Source organism: Carlito syrichta, unplaced genomic scaffold, assembly GCF_000164805.1.
Source record: "Carlito syrichta isolate Samal-C Ts95f unplaced genomic scaffold, Tarsius_syrichta-2.0.1 Scaffold316491, whole genome shotgun sequence".
Classification (NCBI taxonomy): domain Eukaryota; kingdom Metazoa; phylum Chordata; class Mammalia; order Primates; family Tarsiidae; genus Carlito; species Carlito syrichta.
This window is the reverse complement of record NW_007260587.1, coordinates 150,462-166,757: the sequence shown is the minus strand read 5'-3', so window position 1 is coordinate 166,757 and position 16,296 is coordinate 150,462. Positions and strand designations below refer to the sequence as shown.

The window sequence follows — 16,296 nt, the reverse complement described above, 5'->3', positions numbered from 1 at the left end:
GTAAGATACACCCATTTAAAATATACAGTTTGATAAGTTCTGTCAGGTGTTTGCTTTTTAATGTTTATACTCTTATAGCACTATAATCAAGACATATAATATCCCTGTCAAGATCCCTTGGATTCCTTCCCAATTTACTCTAGACTTTATTTTTCTTTTTTTTAAACTTTTCTTAAGGAAAATTTTAGATTATTGAATTTAGGCCTCTCTTCTTTTCTCATCTATGTATTTAACGGTAGAAACTTCCCTTTAATCTATGCTTTGATTATGTCCCATTACTTTTTAATGTGTTGAATTTTCATTTTCATTCAGTTCAAAATATTTTATAATATTTATTGTGGCCACCTTCATTATGCTTCTTTAAAGCACTCCTGAAAGCTCACCTGGAAGTCGGAGATGTAGATATTTTCAGTGAACAAAGGGCATAGTCAGCTACCTGTAATAGCCCTCAGTAGATTTGTTTGTTTTTCTTTTTGTTTTTTGAATCACAGTCTCATCATGTTTCCCAGACTGGCCTCAGATTCCTGGGCTCAAATGATCCTCTTTCTTCATCCTCCAGTGCAGGTGGGATTACAGGCATGTGCCACCATATCCGGCTACCCTCAGTAGTTTTTTTTTTTTTTTTTTTGAGTTGGAGTCTCACTCTGTCGCCCAGACTGGAGTGCAGTGGCCGCTCCCGGCCACCGCAGCCTCAACCTGCTGGGCTCCGGTGATCCTTCCACCTCAGCCTTCTATGTAGCCGGAATTATAGGTGTGCACTACCACACCTGGCTAATTTTTTGATTTATTGTAGAGATGAGGTCTCGCTGCCCAGGCGGGTCTCGAACCCGCGGGCTCAGGCAATCCACTCACCTCAGCCTCCCAAAGGCGTGGGATTGCAGGCTGAGCCACCGAGCCCGGCTCTCAGTAGTTTTTTAAAAGCAGCACTGGATTCTGGCCAGGTTCCTTGGCTTGCACCTGTAATCAACACTTTCAGAGGCTAAAGCAGGAGGATTGCTTGAGCCCAGAAGTTTGACACCAGCCTAGACAACGTAGAAAAAATATACTTGCACACGCATGTTTATTGCAGCAATAGCAAAAACATGAAACCAACTGTGTTACCCACCTAAAATGGATTGAATAAAGAAAATACTGTACATATACATGAAGGAATATTATGCAGCCATAAAGAAAAACAAAATTATGAACTTTACAGCAACTTGGATGGATTTAAAGTTTATGGATTTAGTGATTTATCACAGAAACAAAGATCTGAGTACTACATGTACTCACTTGTAAGTGGACCCTGAATAGTTATTGTAATACTATAAGAAAGGGATTGGTAGTAGTGGGAGGGCCCATAACATCAATAAGGGTGCCAAAACTTTACCTGCACGATGACTACTTATGTACCTAACCCTGAATTGTACCCCACATTTTCAAAACTAAAAAATGATAAATAAATAAATAAGTAAAAGCTTCATCTCTACAAAAAATTAGCTGGGTGTTGCGGTGTACTCCTGTAGTCCCAGTTATTTGGCGGAAGGATTGCCTGAGCCCAGGTCGAGGCTTGCAGTGACTCAAAATAAAATAAAACTCCAGTTAGTTTGGAGAAAAGGAAGGTGGGACTAGGAAGTATTCTCTGTAGATTTTGAACTTGTATCTACATATGGTACATTAAAATATCCCTAATTATCTCAAATTATTTAGAAGTTATTATTAACTTCAATTTAAGAAAATAGAGCAACTTAAGAAAGTTGTACAGTGATTTCTATTGAAAAAATTGAATTTCAAGTTTAGAAAGTTCTCAGATTTCTAGTGCAAAGGAATAGCCTTTCACTATCTAGAAAAGTAGTGATTTAGAAGAACTTTTTTCCTCTTTGCTAATCTATTTAATTTAGAAAGTACATTACTTTTTCTTAATTATGTTTTCCTTATTATATGTCTTATCCTCCATCCCTTTTAGTATTACTCTTAATACCAGAAACTAAACTTTAAGATTAAGTCGTTCAGCTATTTTAATAGGTTCTTATTCTTGATGTCTTACTCAGAACAATTTTCCTTTATGTTCATTAGCAGAAAATATAAAAGATCAAAATCAGCATACTATGAACAAGCAATATGAAAGAGAGAGGCAGAGACTTGCTATTGGAATAGAAGAATTACGTGCTAAGCTGATACAAATAGAAGCTGAAAATTCTGATTTGAAGGTTAACATGGCTCACAGAACTAGTCAGTTTCAGCTGATTCAAGAGGAGCTGCTAGAGAAAGCTTCAAACTCTAGCAAACTGGAAATTGAAGTAAGGTTGGAATGAGCTGGGTATATGTATTACATTTTGAGACAGAGAAAAACATATTGTTACAGGGTTTTATAAAAACTATGTGTTTACTTCCAATATATATAGAGAGACTATTCTATATTACTATGCATAGACTATCGTCTGTTGAACTGAACACTGCAAACACTAGAGGAAACTCCTGAATAATTTTTTTCTTTTTTTTTAGTCAGAGAACAGTGGTATGATCACGGCTCACCTCAGGCTCAACTTCCTGGGCTCAGGAGATCCTTTCACCTCAGCCTCCTGAGTAGCTGGGACTACAGGCGTGCACCACCATGTCTGGCTAATTTTATTATTTTTAGTAGAGATGAGGTCTTGCTATGTTGCCCAGGATGGTCTCAAACTCCTGGGCTCAAGCGGTCATTCCACTTCGGCCTCCCAAAGTGCTGGGATTACAGGTTTGCGCCACTCTGCCTTGCCTAAAATTGTATTTGTAAACCTGTGTGTTTTAACCTATGTTAAAAGTAGGAAAATACTTTTAGTGGCTGAAAGGTCTCAACTTTGGTGGAACTAAACTGCATTGTATTTCTTCTGTAATATAAGCTAATATGGTTAATACACATTTATAAGTAAAGAATTTGAATTATGCAGTTGGAATAAAAGGAGCAATAGAGGATTTAAAATGTTTAGCAAGCTCAGAACCACCTAGGGACCCTGTTAAACATGCAGATTTCTGGATCTGTTTCACCAATCCTGATTCAGTATTTATGGGGTATGGCAGAGGAATCTGCATATATATATACACACACATTCTAATATATAAATTAGATTGTCACCCAGACTGGAGGGCAATGGTACAATCAACATAGTAACTTTCAACTCAGTTCAAGTACTACTTCTCCCTCAGCCTCCTGAGTAGTTTTGACTACAGGCACATGCCCCCACGCCTGAAAAATTTTTAAATTTATTTTTTGTTGAAATAGCATCTAGTTGTGTTGCCAGGCTGATCTCAAACTCCTGACCTCAAACGATCCTCTTGCCTTGACCTTTCAAAGCACTGGGAATACAGGTGTGAACCCCTGCGCCCAGCCAGAATCTGCATTTTTAAATAACTACTTTAAAAATGTATTAATTTGGTACAGATATGCTTTGGAAAGGAGATAATGAGTATTTCGTAAATATCTTGTCTTCACTTTCATGGAGGATAGGATAAGAATGCCTAATTATGTAACTGTGGACCAGAACCACATGTGAATTTGTTATACTTAACCTTCAAACCAGAGGCTGCTGTCATCTATAGGGATACTTTTTAAATATCTGATTTCTTAAAGTCTACAGCTAAGGCTAAGGAAAAGACCAGTAGGATAGGAACTTATATTAATAAAGGGAAAAAAGATTTAGACAGTCTATGATTACAGCTACCATCTTACCTAGAAAATTGTCAAGTACTGAGATTAATGACTTCTTAAATTAAAAAATACAGTCTTGTTGAAAATACAAAAAGGAGAAAAGAATGAAATAAACCATTGATAATTCTATCCCAGAAATAACTGCTCTTAACATTTTATTATACTTATTTCAGCCTTTAATAGCTGCTTTAAAAAATAGGCTAGAGTACAATCTTAGCTGAATATAAGAGTCTGTATTAAATTACTTATGTATTACATAGTTAGAAGTAATGTCATATCCCTGGAGCTTTTTTCACTATTTTTTCCCCTAAATTGTCATTTATTTTTTTCCTTATCTTATTTTTTGAGTTGGGGTCTTACTCGTCAGCCAGGCTGGAATGCAGTGGCATACATCACAGCCCAACCACAATCTTGACCTCTTGACTCAGGCTATCCTTCTGCCTCAGTCTCCTGAGTACCTGGGGCTATAGGTGTATGCCACCTCACCCAGTTACTTTTCTAATATTTTTTGTAGAGATGAGATCTTGCTACATTGCCAAGGCTGGTCTTGAACTCCTGGACTCTCACCTTGGCGTCTCAAAGTGCTGGAAATAGAGGTGTAAGCCACCATGGCCAGCCTAAAATGTCACTTACTTTTAAAAGTAGTTATAATTATGTGGATTAAAAAGTTATTCACTTTGTATCCTAAATGTATATAACTAAGTTTATCCAATTTTTCCTGACATAATTTATTTCAGCTTTAAATAGAAAAGTAGGTATTTGATTTCAGAATGCAAAGTAATTATCTGTAAAAAAAAATTTTATATTTTAATGGGTTTTCAGATGACAAAGAAATGTTCTCAACTTCTAACTCTGGAGAAACAGCTGGAAGAAAAAATAGTCGCTTATTCTTCTATTGCTGCAAAAAATGCAGAACTAGAACAGGAGCTTATGGTAAGACTTACCTTTGCTGATACAAGCTTACTGTGACTTTCAGGCACTTAATTTGTGACAACGTGTTTGTTTTAGTATTAGTATGATAAAATACCAAATAGAAAAGTATAGGCTGGGCGCAGTGGCGCAAGCCTGTAATCCCAGCAATTTGGGAAGCCAAGGTGAGAGGATTGCCTGAGCCTGCAGGTTCATAACCAGCCTGAGCAACATGGTGGAACCTCAGATCTCTACAATAAATAAAAAATTAGCTGGGCGTGGTTGTATGTACCTGTAGTTCCAACTACTTGGAAGGCTGAGGCAGAAGGATCATCAGAACCCAGCAGGTCGACACTGGGTGGTCATGAGTGTGCCACTGCACTCCAGCCTGGTGACAGAGTGAGACTCCAACTCAAAAAAAAAGAAAAGTATAACTTTAACTAAATTTTCCTGATCAATTCTGGTTTCTGTATTTTTAAGTTAATAAGCTTGTGTGGCAAGCTGTTATCTACATTTTCTCATTTTTATCCTATAGAAAACAGTAGTTCCTTGATATGGTTCTTGATATTTTTATTTTTTGATTTGGGGTCTTACTCTGTCATACAGGCTGGAATGCAGTGGCATGATCGTAGCTCACTGCATCCTTCATCTTCTGGGCTCAGGCGATCCTTCTGCCTCAGCCTTTCAAGTAGCTGGGACTACTGGCACACAACATCACGCCCAGCTAATATTTTAATTTTTTTGGTAAAGACAAGTTCTGTGAGGCTGATCTTGAACTCCTGGGCTCAAGCAATCTTCCTACCTTGGCTTCCCAACATGAGCCAATGCACCTGGTTTTCTTGATATTTTAAAATAGTTTAATCTTCTCATTTTGATAAAATATCTTTTATATATTTATTATTTTGTTAAAGCTTCAAGTGTTAACTACTGTGATTCTTTAAAGATGAGACCATTATATACTTAATACTTGACTAATGTACTTTTATGTAAAACTGATTTTCAATTAAATTCTTGTAAAGTGTATTGTATTTCTAGGAAAAAAATGAAAAGATAAGAAGTCTAGAAACCAATATCAATACAGAGCATGAGAAAATTTGCTTAGCCTTTGAAAAAGCAAAGAAAATTCATCTGGAGCAGCATAAAGAAATGGAAAAGCAGATTGAAAGAGTAAGTAATACATCCTTTGTATATGAATACTAAAAAGAACTTAAAAATCACTAGTCCACCTTTTTTTATTCTGTAGATGAGGAAACAAAGCCACACAAAAGTTAGTGACAAAAGCTACAATTAGAATTCCATTTTTTCTAAGTCATTTTTCAGTGCTTTTAATATATGGTATGCCTTCAGTTTTAGCTTGAATCATTATTTTTTTTACAATAGAAGTGCCCTCTATCTAACTCTGGACAAAAATAATCTCTTTCCAGGATAGAGTAGGACAGCCTCAGATTTAATCACACTACTCAGAATGGCTTGCAATTTAAAACTTACACAAATTATTTATTATGGAATTTTCCATTAATATTTTTGACTGACATGCCATGATTGACAATAGGTAACTGAAGCTGTGGAAAGTGAAACTACAAATAAGGAGGACTACTGTAATATTGATGGGCTTAATAGAGGAAAGGAGCAGACAAGAAGAAAGAGTGAACTTGAGTATAGAGCAATAGACATTATTCAGTCTGAGCAACAGAGAGAAAAACAAGATTGGAAAAGAAATAATTTAACAGAGCCTCAAGGATATGTGGAAAAGACCTATCAGAAAGTCTGACATGTCATTAGAGTCAAAGGTCAAGAGAATGAAATTGGTGCAGAAAAATATTTGAGCCATGCTCGGTGGCTCAGCCTGTAATCCCGTGCCTTTGGGAGGCTGAGGTGAGTGGATTGCCTGAGCCCGCGGGTTCGAGACCCACCTGGGCAGCAAGACCTCATCTCTACAATAAATCAAAAAATCAACCGGGCGTGGTAGCGCATGCCTGTAATTCCGGCTGCTCGGAAGGCTGAGGCGGAAGGATCGCCAGAGCCCAGCAGGTCGAGGCTGCGGTGGCCGGGAGCGACCACTGCATTCCAGTCTGGGCGACCAAGTGAGACTCCAACTCAAAAAAAAAAAAAGAAAAATATTTGAAGGAATAATGCCTGAAAGCTTCCCAAATTTGGTAAAGGAGATAAACTTACAAATTCAATAAGATAAGAGGATAAAACCAAAGAAAATCACTTCAGTCACATCAAAATCCTTGCTGCAAAGTTAAACAGAATATCTTGAAAACACCCAACCTCTGCACATAGAAGAACAAACATTAATATTACTGCAGATTTCTCTTCAAAAACTATAGAAGTATGAAGACAGAAAAACAGATTTTTTTTAGTGCTAAAAGAAAAAAAGACCATCAACCTAGAATTTTATATACAGCAAAAATATCCTCTAGTGATGAAGGTAAATAAAGACATTTTTAGATGAAGGACAACTTAGAGAATTTGTCACTATTTCTAAAAGAAACACTAAAGAGGCCAGGTGCAGTGGCTCATGCCTATAATCCGAATACTTTTGGAGGCCAAGGCAGGAGAAACTCTTAAGCCCAGAAGTTCAAAGCAGCCTTGCCACATGGTGAGAGTTTGTCTCAAAAATAAAATTAGCTGGGCATGGTAGCATGCACAAATAGTCCTAGCTACTCAGGAGGCTGAGGTGGGATGATTGCTTGAGCCCGGGAGGTCGAGGGTGCAATCAGCTGGGATTCTGCCACTGTACTCCAGCCTGGGTGACAGAGAGAGACTCTTGTCTCAAAAAAAAAAAAAAAAAAGGGTAAAGAAAAATAATAATATCAGATGGAAACTTGAGACCTCAGGAATGAAGGAAAAACAACGAAAACAGTAAATATTTGGTAAATACAAGATTTTTTGTAACATCTGTCGGTTAAAAGAAAAAAATGTTAACACTTACTAGTGATGTATGTTGGTGTAATACATGTGACAACTACACCATAAAGAAGGAAAGGTAAAGGGACCTAGATTCTTATAGTCTCTACATTTCACTTTAAGTTATAAAATATTCTAAGTAGACTATGAAAAGTTTAATAAGTATTTTATAATCCCTAGAGCAAATACTAAAAACCTACATATGCTAAAAAGCCAATAAATAAAATTAGAATGCTGAAAATATTCAAATAATTTGAAAGAAGCCTGGAAAAAGGAACCAGAAATTAAAAACAGAAGAGATAAAGATAATAAAATGGTATGCTTAAACTCAGTCATTTCAAAATTACTTAAGATGTTCTAAAATGCCAGAAGACTGAGTATGTAAGATTGGATTAAAAAAAACAAGACTCATAAATATAGTCATCAGGAAGTTAATTTTTTATGTCTGTAGGTATTTATTTTGAGTCAGAGTCTCACTCTGTCACCCAGGCTGGAGTGCAATGGCACAATCACAGCTCACTGCAGCCTAGACCTGCTGGTTTCAAGTGATTCTTCCATCTTAGCCTTCCAAGTAACTTGAACTGCAGGTGTGCACCACCATTCCAGGATAATTTTTAAATTTATTGTAGAGACGAGGTCTCGCCATGTTGCCCAACTGGTCTCAAACTCCTGGGCTCAGGTAATCATCTCACCTCCACCTCCCAAAGTGCTGAGATTACAGGTGTGAGCCACCATGCCTGGTGAAGAAATTAATTTTAAATGTAAAGATATAGATATGTTAAATGTAAAAGAATAGAAAAAATATATCAGGCAAACACTAATAAAAAGAAACTACAAAAAGAAAAAGCAAAATCAACACAAAAGCAGAAAAATTGAAATAATGAGAAGCATAATGATAAAGAATTGAGACCGGGCTCGGTGACTCAGCCTTTAATCCCAGCACTTTGGGAGGCAGAGGAGAGTGGATTGCCTGAGCCCATGAGTTTGAGACCTGCCTGGGCAACTTGGGGAGACTGCTTCTCTACAATAAAATAAAAAATAGCTGGGCGTGGTGGTGCATGTCTGTAGTTCTGGATAATTGGAAGGCTGAGGCGGAAGGATTGCTGGAGCCTAGATGGTCAACGCTGGGCGGTGACCGTGAGCATGCATGTCACTGCACTCCAGCATGGGTGAAGGAGTGAAACTCCAACTCAAAAAAAAAAAAAGAATTTAAATTCAAAAGAGAACATCAGTAAAGAAAATGATGAAACCAAAAGCTGGTACTTTGAATGGATACAGAAAGGGCATGTGACAAAATTCAACATTCTCTCATAAAAACTCTCAACCAGCTAGGAATAGAAGGGAATTTTTTTAATCTTTGTAGATAGAGGGCATCTAGAAAAAACAAACAACCTTTATTTGTAACGTCAAAGACTGAATACTTTTCCTCTAAGACTGAGAACAAGACAAAAATATCTACTTTCGCCACTTCTGTTCCACATCAATGGGAAGTCAATGTAATGAACGAGAAAAAAGAAATCAAAGCCATTTAGATTGGAATGAAAAAAAATGTATCTCTGTTTGCAGACAAACATTATGCAGAAAATCCAAAAAAATCTACCAGTTTTAGACTGGTATGTGAGCAAGGACACAGGCTACAGAGTCAACATACAAAAATCAATTGTATTTCTATAAGGAATGAAAAATTGGAAACCAAAATTTTAAAAATACTATTATTTACAATAGCTAAAAAAATATACTTAGGTATAGCAAAATATGGAAGATCTGTATACTGAAAACTACAAAATATTGATGAAAGAAATCAAAGAAGCTTTAAGTAAATGGAGAGAAATAATCATTTCAGTAGTTGGAAGTCCCAGTATATTTAGGATGTCAGTTCACTTTAAATAGACCTATAAATTTAATGCATTGCAAACCAAAATCCCAGTAAACATTTTTGTATACATAGACAGCTGATTTTAAAATTTATAATGGAAAGGTGAAAGAACTAGAACAGCCAAAGCAAATTTGAAAGAACTAAACTGGATGACTCATGATACCAGATTTTAAGACTTGCTGTGAAGCTATAGTAATGAAGATGGTGTGATATTAGCAAAAGAGTAGATACAAATGAAAGCAACAGAATAGAGAAGTCTAGAAATAGTCCCAGCAGATGTGGTGATCACGTTGATTTCTGACACAGGGAATTGAAAATGGAGAAAGCTTTCAACCAGTGATGCTGGAACAGTTTGGCATGGGAGAAAATATTTGTAAATCATATATCCAACAAAGAACTTGTACCCAGCATATATAAAGAACTCTTGAACCATATCAAGAAGAAAGTACCCAGTTTTTATTTATTTATTTTTAAATTTTTTATTTTAAAGATGTGGGGTACAGCCAGGCTCAGTGGCTCAGCCTGTAATCCCGCGCCTTTGGGAAGCTGAAGTGAGTGGATTGCCTGAGCCCATGGGTTCGAGACCCGCCTGGGCAGGCGAGACCTCATCTCTACAATAAATCAAAAAAAAAATTAGCCGGAGCCCAGCGGGTCGAGGCAGCGGTGGCCGGGAGCGGCCACTGCACTCCAGTCTGGGCGAGAGAGTGAGACTCCAACTCAAAAAAAAAAAAAAAAAAAAAGATGTGGGGTACAATACAGGGCTAGGTAAAACAAATGTAACTACCCCAGTTTTTAAATGGGCAAAATATTTGAACAGATCCTTCACCAAAAAAAGATATACGGGTGGCAAATAGGCATATGAAATTATGCTTCACATGAGCAATCCTTGAGAAGATACAAATTAGAAGCACAAAGCAGTACCACTACATTCCTATTAGAATGCTGAACCAGAGATATGCAAATCAATCGGAATTCTCATAAATTACTAGCGGGAATGCCAAATGATACATCTACTCTGGAATACAGACATTTATAATGTTAAACATACACTTAACATACGACATAACAATCCAAGATATTTCTTTTAGAGAAATGAAAACCTTTAAACAAACATTTATAGCAGCATTATTCATAATTGCGAAAAACTGGAAACAACCCAGTGTCTTTCAATAGGTGAGTTGGATAAATTGTGGTTCCATTATGGAATGGAATACTACTCAGTAGTACCAGGAAGCAATCTACGGATACAGGTGAAAACATGGGTGAATCTCCAAGATATGCTAAATTAAGGAAGCCAATTTCAAAATGTAGCTGTCCATTTCTGTACTGTTCATTTTGAACGTGACATATAAATACATGAAGGTATACATGAAAGTATAAATTTTGATGTACTTTGAAGATAAATCCTAATGAAGTTGGAAATGTGCATATCCTACAACTAGGAAGTCCACTTCTAGGTCGTCTGTTTTAGAAAAACTCTTACGCATGTACCTAAAGAGGCATGTACAAAGGATAATATTGCAACATTGTTGTAAATAGTGAAAAAGCAGAATACCTCACTGTTCCTGAGTAGAAAAGTAGACAAACTGTAGTTTATTTTTACAATGGAATGACATTCTCAGAAAGTTAAATCTATAGGTTTGAGAACAGAAGAAAAAGAAAAAAAGTTTGTTGTGTATAAGTTAATTTTTTAAAAAAACCTGCCACCTAGATTTATTGTTAAAATCTTAGTTAATATTTTCCAGACCAGTTTCTCACCATTTTTGCAGACTTAAATGTGTAGAGTTCATATTCATGCACAAGCACACATAAAGTAAACATAATTTTTAGTAGCCACGTTTTATAGAATGGTTGCCATTTATGCAATGGTTGTCAATATTCCTGTTTTTCAAAATCATTACTAATTTTTATAAACTTTATTGTAAAACTATTTTCTCATATTTTAAAGATTGTTTCATAGTAGATTCTCAAAAGTGTATTATTGGTTTCGAAGATTAAAACTTTTTTCAAAATCGTTTATCCCTAACAAATCATTTCTTCAGTGATTAATCTGAGAGTGGCAGAAATTCTAGGAAGATAATACTTTGAAGTCTCAAATATTGGAGAGCTGTAGAGAATTGGCAAGAAGGGTCTGTCAGAGGGCTTCCCTGATAATTGATGAGTCAGTTATAATATCATTTAGTTTTGTTTACTTATTTTAAGAGAAATTTCTGAAACATTTTTTTAAATTGTTTTTTTCTAAAATCTTCACACCTTAAAAAAAAATTCCTTGTTTAAAGAACCCAGAATTTATGCTTTTCATTGTGCTTAATAGAGAGGTTAACTTGCAAGTGTTGCATTTTCTGGAATGTCTTAAGTTATTTGAGGCTTAAAAGACCTTTAATTTTTTAATGTTGTTTTCAGAGTTCCTTGGTTTTAATGTTTTCTAGTTAACCTTGTTGCTGCCATATTCTTTTTTTTTTGAGTTGGATTCTCACTCTGTCGCCCAGACTGGAGTGCAGTGACTGCTCCTGGCCACGGCAACCTCGACCTGCTGGGCTCCGGCGATCCTTCTGCCTCAGCCTTCCAAGTAGCTGGAACTACAGGCGTGCGCTACCACGCACGGCTAATTTTTTGATTTATTGTAGAGATGAGGTCTTGCTGCCCAGGCGGGTCTCGAACCTGTAGGCTCAGGCAATTCACTCACCTCAGCCTCCCAAAGGCGCGGGATTACAGGCTGAGCCACCGAGCCCGGCTGCTGCCATATTCTTATTATGTGGATATTTGTATGTGTGATATATAGATCATTATATATGACATATTGTTGTAGTTATGTATATTATATAATATATACATGCATATAACAATTCTTAATAATTTCACATTTTGTCTTCATAAATAGTTTTTCAAAGTTTGATAACAGAAATTATTGGTGAAACTGTGGGGAGTGAGAATTCTTATATTTCTAATGAAAGTTTTTTGTTTTTGTTTTGTTTGGGATAGTCTCACTCCTCTGTCACCCAGGCTAGAGTGCAGTGGCATGATCATAGCTCACTGCAGTTTCAACCCCTGTGCTCAAGGGATCCTCTCACCTCAGTCTCCTATGTAACTGGAACTGCCAGCATGCTCCACCAAACCTGATCAATTTTTTATAGAGATAATGCCTCATTTGTTGCCCAGACTGGTCTCAAAATCCTGGCTCAAGTGATCCTCCTGCTTCAGCTTCCCAAAGTGCTGGGATTACAGCTGTGAGTCACTGTTCCCTGCCTGAAAATATAAATTTTGATGCACTTTGAATAGAAATGCCTAATGAAATTAGCAGCATGCATGTCTTATAACTAGGAGGTCCACTTCTACGTGGTCTATTTTCTTTTTTCTTTTTTTTTTGGTCACTGTCACCCAGACTGGAGTACAGTGGCACACAATCATGACTGATTGCAGCCTTGACCCCCTGAGCTCCCAAGGTGATCCTTCCACCTCAGTCCCCCAAGTAGCTGGGACTACAAGCATACACCACCATACCCGGCTTAGTTTTTAATTTTTTTTTTTTTTTTTTTTGTAGAGGCAAGGTCTTACTATGTCACCTTAGCCTCCCAAAGTGCTGGGATTACAGGTGTGAGCTACCGCGCCTGGCCAAGGTGGACTGTTTTAGAGAAACTCTTACATGTGTACATAAAGAGACATGTACAAAGAATATGATTGCAACACAACATTGTTGTGATAGTCACAAAGCAGAATATCTACTGAGTAGAAGAGTAATAAACAAGCTAGTTTATTTTTACAATGGAATATTGTACCATTAAATGAATGAACTAGATTCACATATCAATGTGGATATATATTTGACACAATACTGAGTGGAAAAGCAAAGTTGCCAAAACTTAGAGGTGTTGTTATCATCTATGTAAATTTTCAAGACAGAAAAGTACATCACATATTGTTCATGTGTATATATACTTAGTAAAAGCACAAAAAACATGTATGTGAATAAAATATACCAGAGAATGATATAGACCAATTTCAGCATAGTATGGGTGAGGAAGGAAAGGGAAAGGAGATAGGAGTGTGATTGCATTTCTTTTTTAAAAAAGAAAAGAAGAAGAGAATTTGCAGAATGCAAAAGTCTGTATAATTTTAAATGTTTCAAAATTTAATATGAAAATCCTGTTTTTATGTTTAGCTTGAAACTCAACTGGAGAAGAAAGACCAACAATTTAAAGAACAAGAAAAGACTATGTCCATTTTGCAACAAGATATAATATGCAAACAACATCATCTTGAATCACTAGATAGACTCCTGACAGAAAGCAAAGGGGTAAAATCATTCTTACACAAGTGCTATTTAGAAGTTGACTGATATTTTATGTTTATCTCTCTGTAACATGCCTTTAAATCTAATCAAATCAGTTGTTTGACAGCCTGTTACTAATGCTAAAATGTTTATTTGCATACTTATATTCTTCTTACCAATTTGTATGTTTTTAGGAAATGGAAAAGGAAAATATCAAGAAAGATGAAGCGTTGAAAGCATTACAGAATCAAGTATCTGAAGAAACAATCAAGGCTAGTATGCTAATACTTTAATATTTTTTGTCTTTTTTTAAGACAGGGTCTTGCTGTGTTGTCCAGGTTGCAGTGCAGTGATGTGATCATAGCTCACTGTAACTTCTTATTTATTTATTTATTTATTTTAAAGATGTGAGGTACATTCAGGACTGGATATACAAGTGATCATTGTACAGATAAAGGCCTCGCTTTGGTCCTCACTTTGCCTGGTTTGAGATCAAGTACCCTTATTGACATTGTGTCCCCCTCCCCCCCAGCAGTATCCTGCTACTTGCCAATCCCTTTCTTATAGTATTATGGTAAATGTTCAGGGGCTGCTTATGAGTGAGAACATGTGGTACCCTGTTCTTTGTTTCTGTAGTAGATCACTGAGCTCACTGTAACTTACTTCTAATGCCTGGGCTCAAGTGATCCTCCCACCTCAGCCTCCTTAGTAGCTAGGACTACAGGTACCACCATTCCTGGCTAATTTTTTTTCTTATTGGAGACATTCTTGTAGCTTTTTAGAACTTTTCTCTATAAATTGTAAATGTTGTATATATAAAAGGCAATTTAAGAGCTGAAAATTTGACCTGACTCAATGAAGTTAGTCTCCTTAAGTATACTTTCTTAAATGTGAATTATGATCTTGTTTATCATCAAGTTTATAGATGATCTGGCCTCATTTTTCTCTTAAAAAGATTTTTCACATTAAAATTTATTTTTAAGTCAGAGTCTCACTCTGTCGCCCACACCGAAATGCAGTGGCATGCTCATGGCCACCACCACAACCTTGACTTGCTGGGTTCAGGCGATCCTTCTGCATCAGTCTTCCAAATAGCTGGAACTACAGGCGTGTGCCACCATGCCTGGCTAATTTTTTGGTTTATTGCAGAGACAGGATCTTGCCAAGTAACCCAGACTGGTTTCGAACCCTTGGGCTCAGGCGATTCTATTGCCTCTGCCTCCCAAAGTGCTGAGATTACAGGCATGAGCCACTGTGCCTGGCTAAATTTTTTTTTTTCTGTTTTTGAGTCTGTCTTTTTTTTTTTTTTCCATAATCAATATTTTTTATTATGGTTTTGTGGGGTACAGTTAAGGGTTAGGTGTACAATTACGTTTCATTCAGGCACCCTGTTGATAAGAGGTGTTTCCCCATCCCCAGACAGATATTTGCTACTGTTAATCCCATCTCCCTCTCCCCTCCATAGTTTCCTTTTTCTTATAGTATTACATCATTTTCTTATAGTAGTCATTTTCTTATAGTATTACATTGGATGTTCAAGGTCCATTATATGAGTGAGAACATGTGATACTCGGATCTTTGTTTCTCTGAGAGGTCACTCAGTATTATCGACTCTATTTCCATCCAGGTTGCTGCGAAATTCATGATTTTGTTCTTTTTTATGGCTGCATAGTATTCTATCATGTATATGTACCACATTTTTTTAATCCAGTCCTCTTTTGATGGGCAGCATGGTTGTTTCCAGGTTCTTGCTATTGTGAACAATGCTGCGATAAACATACGGGTGCAGGTATCTTTTTTATAGAGTGATTTGAGTTCTTCAGGGTATATTCCCAGTAGGGGGATTGCAGGGTCATATGGGGGGTGGATATTTAGAGCTTTTAGGAATCGCCACACTGCTTTCCACAGAGGTTGCACTAGTTTACACTCCCACCAACAGTGTAGAAGTGTTCCCTTTTTGCCACACCCTCTCCAGCAGCTGTTATTTTTTGAGTTGTTGATAATTGCCATTCTGACTGGAGTTAGGTGGTATCTCATGTGGTTTTGATTTGCATCTCCCTGATGATTAGTGAGGTTGAACATTTTTTCATGTGTTTGTTGGCTGCTCGGATGAATTCTTTTGTGAAGTGTCTGTTCATATCTTTTGCCCATTTATAATGGGGTTGTTTGTTTTTTTCTTTTCAGCACGTTTGAGTTCCTTGTAGATTCAGGATGTTAAGCCTTTGTCAGACCTGGTGTTGGCAAATACTTTTTCCCAGTCTGTAGGCTGTCTCCCTGCTCTCTTGATGGTTTCTTTGGCCTTGCAGAAGCTTGTCAGTTTAATAAGGTCCCACTTGTCTATCTTCTCTCTTACGACCTGTGGGTTTTGGGTTTTGTTCAGGAATTGGATGCCAGTTCTGATTTCCATTTTCTAAGGTTCTTATGGTTTGAGGTTTTACATTAAGGTCTCTGATCTATTTGGAGTTAACCTTTGTGCATGGGGATAGATAGGGGTCCTGTTTCAATCTTCTGCATGTGGTCAGCCAGTTTTCCCAGCACCATTTACTGAATAGGTTCTCCTTTCCCCAGTGGTAGGTGGTGGAGGCTTTGTTGAAGATGAGTTGGTTGAGAAATTGAGGTTTTGCTTCTGGAATCTCAATTCTATTCCATTGATCTATATGC

General features: G+C 36.9%; 1 protein-coding gene across 3 annotated transcripts in view; it reads left to right on the top strand.

The window, feature by feature from the left end:
* The window catches only part of CCDC18 (coiled-coil domain containing 18), a 97,873-nt gene that overhangs the window by 30,603 nt on the left and 50,974 nt on the right, over window positions 1–16,296 (top strand). For 2 of the 3 annotated variants that reach the window (XM_021707304.1, XM_021707303.1), the window contains 5 exons: window positions 2,056–2,279; window positions 4,490–4,600; window positions 5,612–5,743; window positions 13,525–13,659; window positions 13,830–13,907. In XM_021707304.1, the coding sequence (XP_021562979.1) occupies window positions 2,056–2,279; window positions 4,490–4,600; window positions 5,612–5,743; window positions 13,525–13,659; window positions 13,830–13,907 (680 nt within the window). The remainder of the gene's footprint in view (window positions 1–2,055; window positions 2,280–4,489; window positions 4,601–5,611; window positions 5,744–13,524; window positions 13,660–13,829; window positions 13,908–16,296) is intronic. The other variant, XM_021707302.1, reaches the window with a different exon arrangement.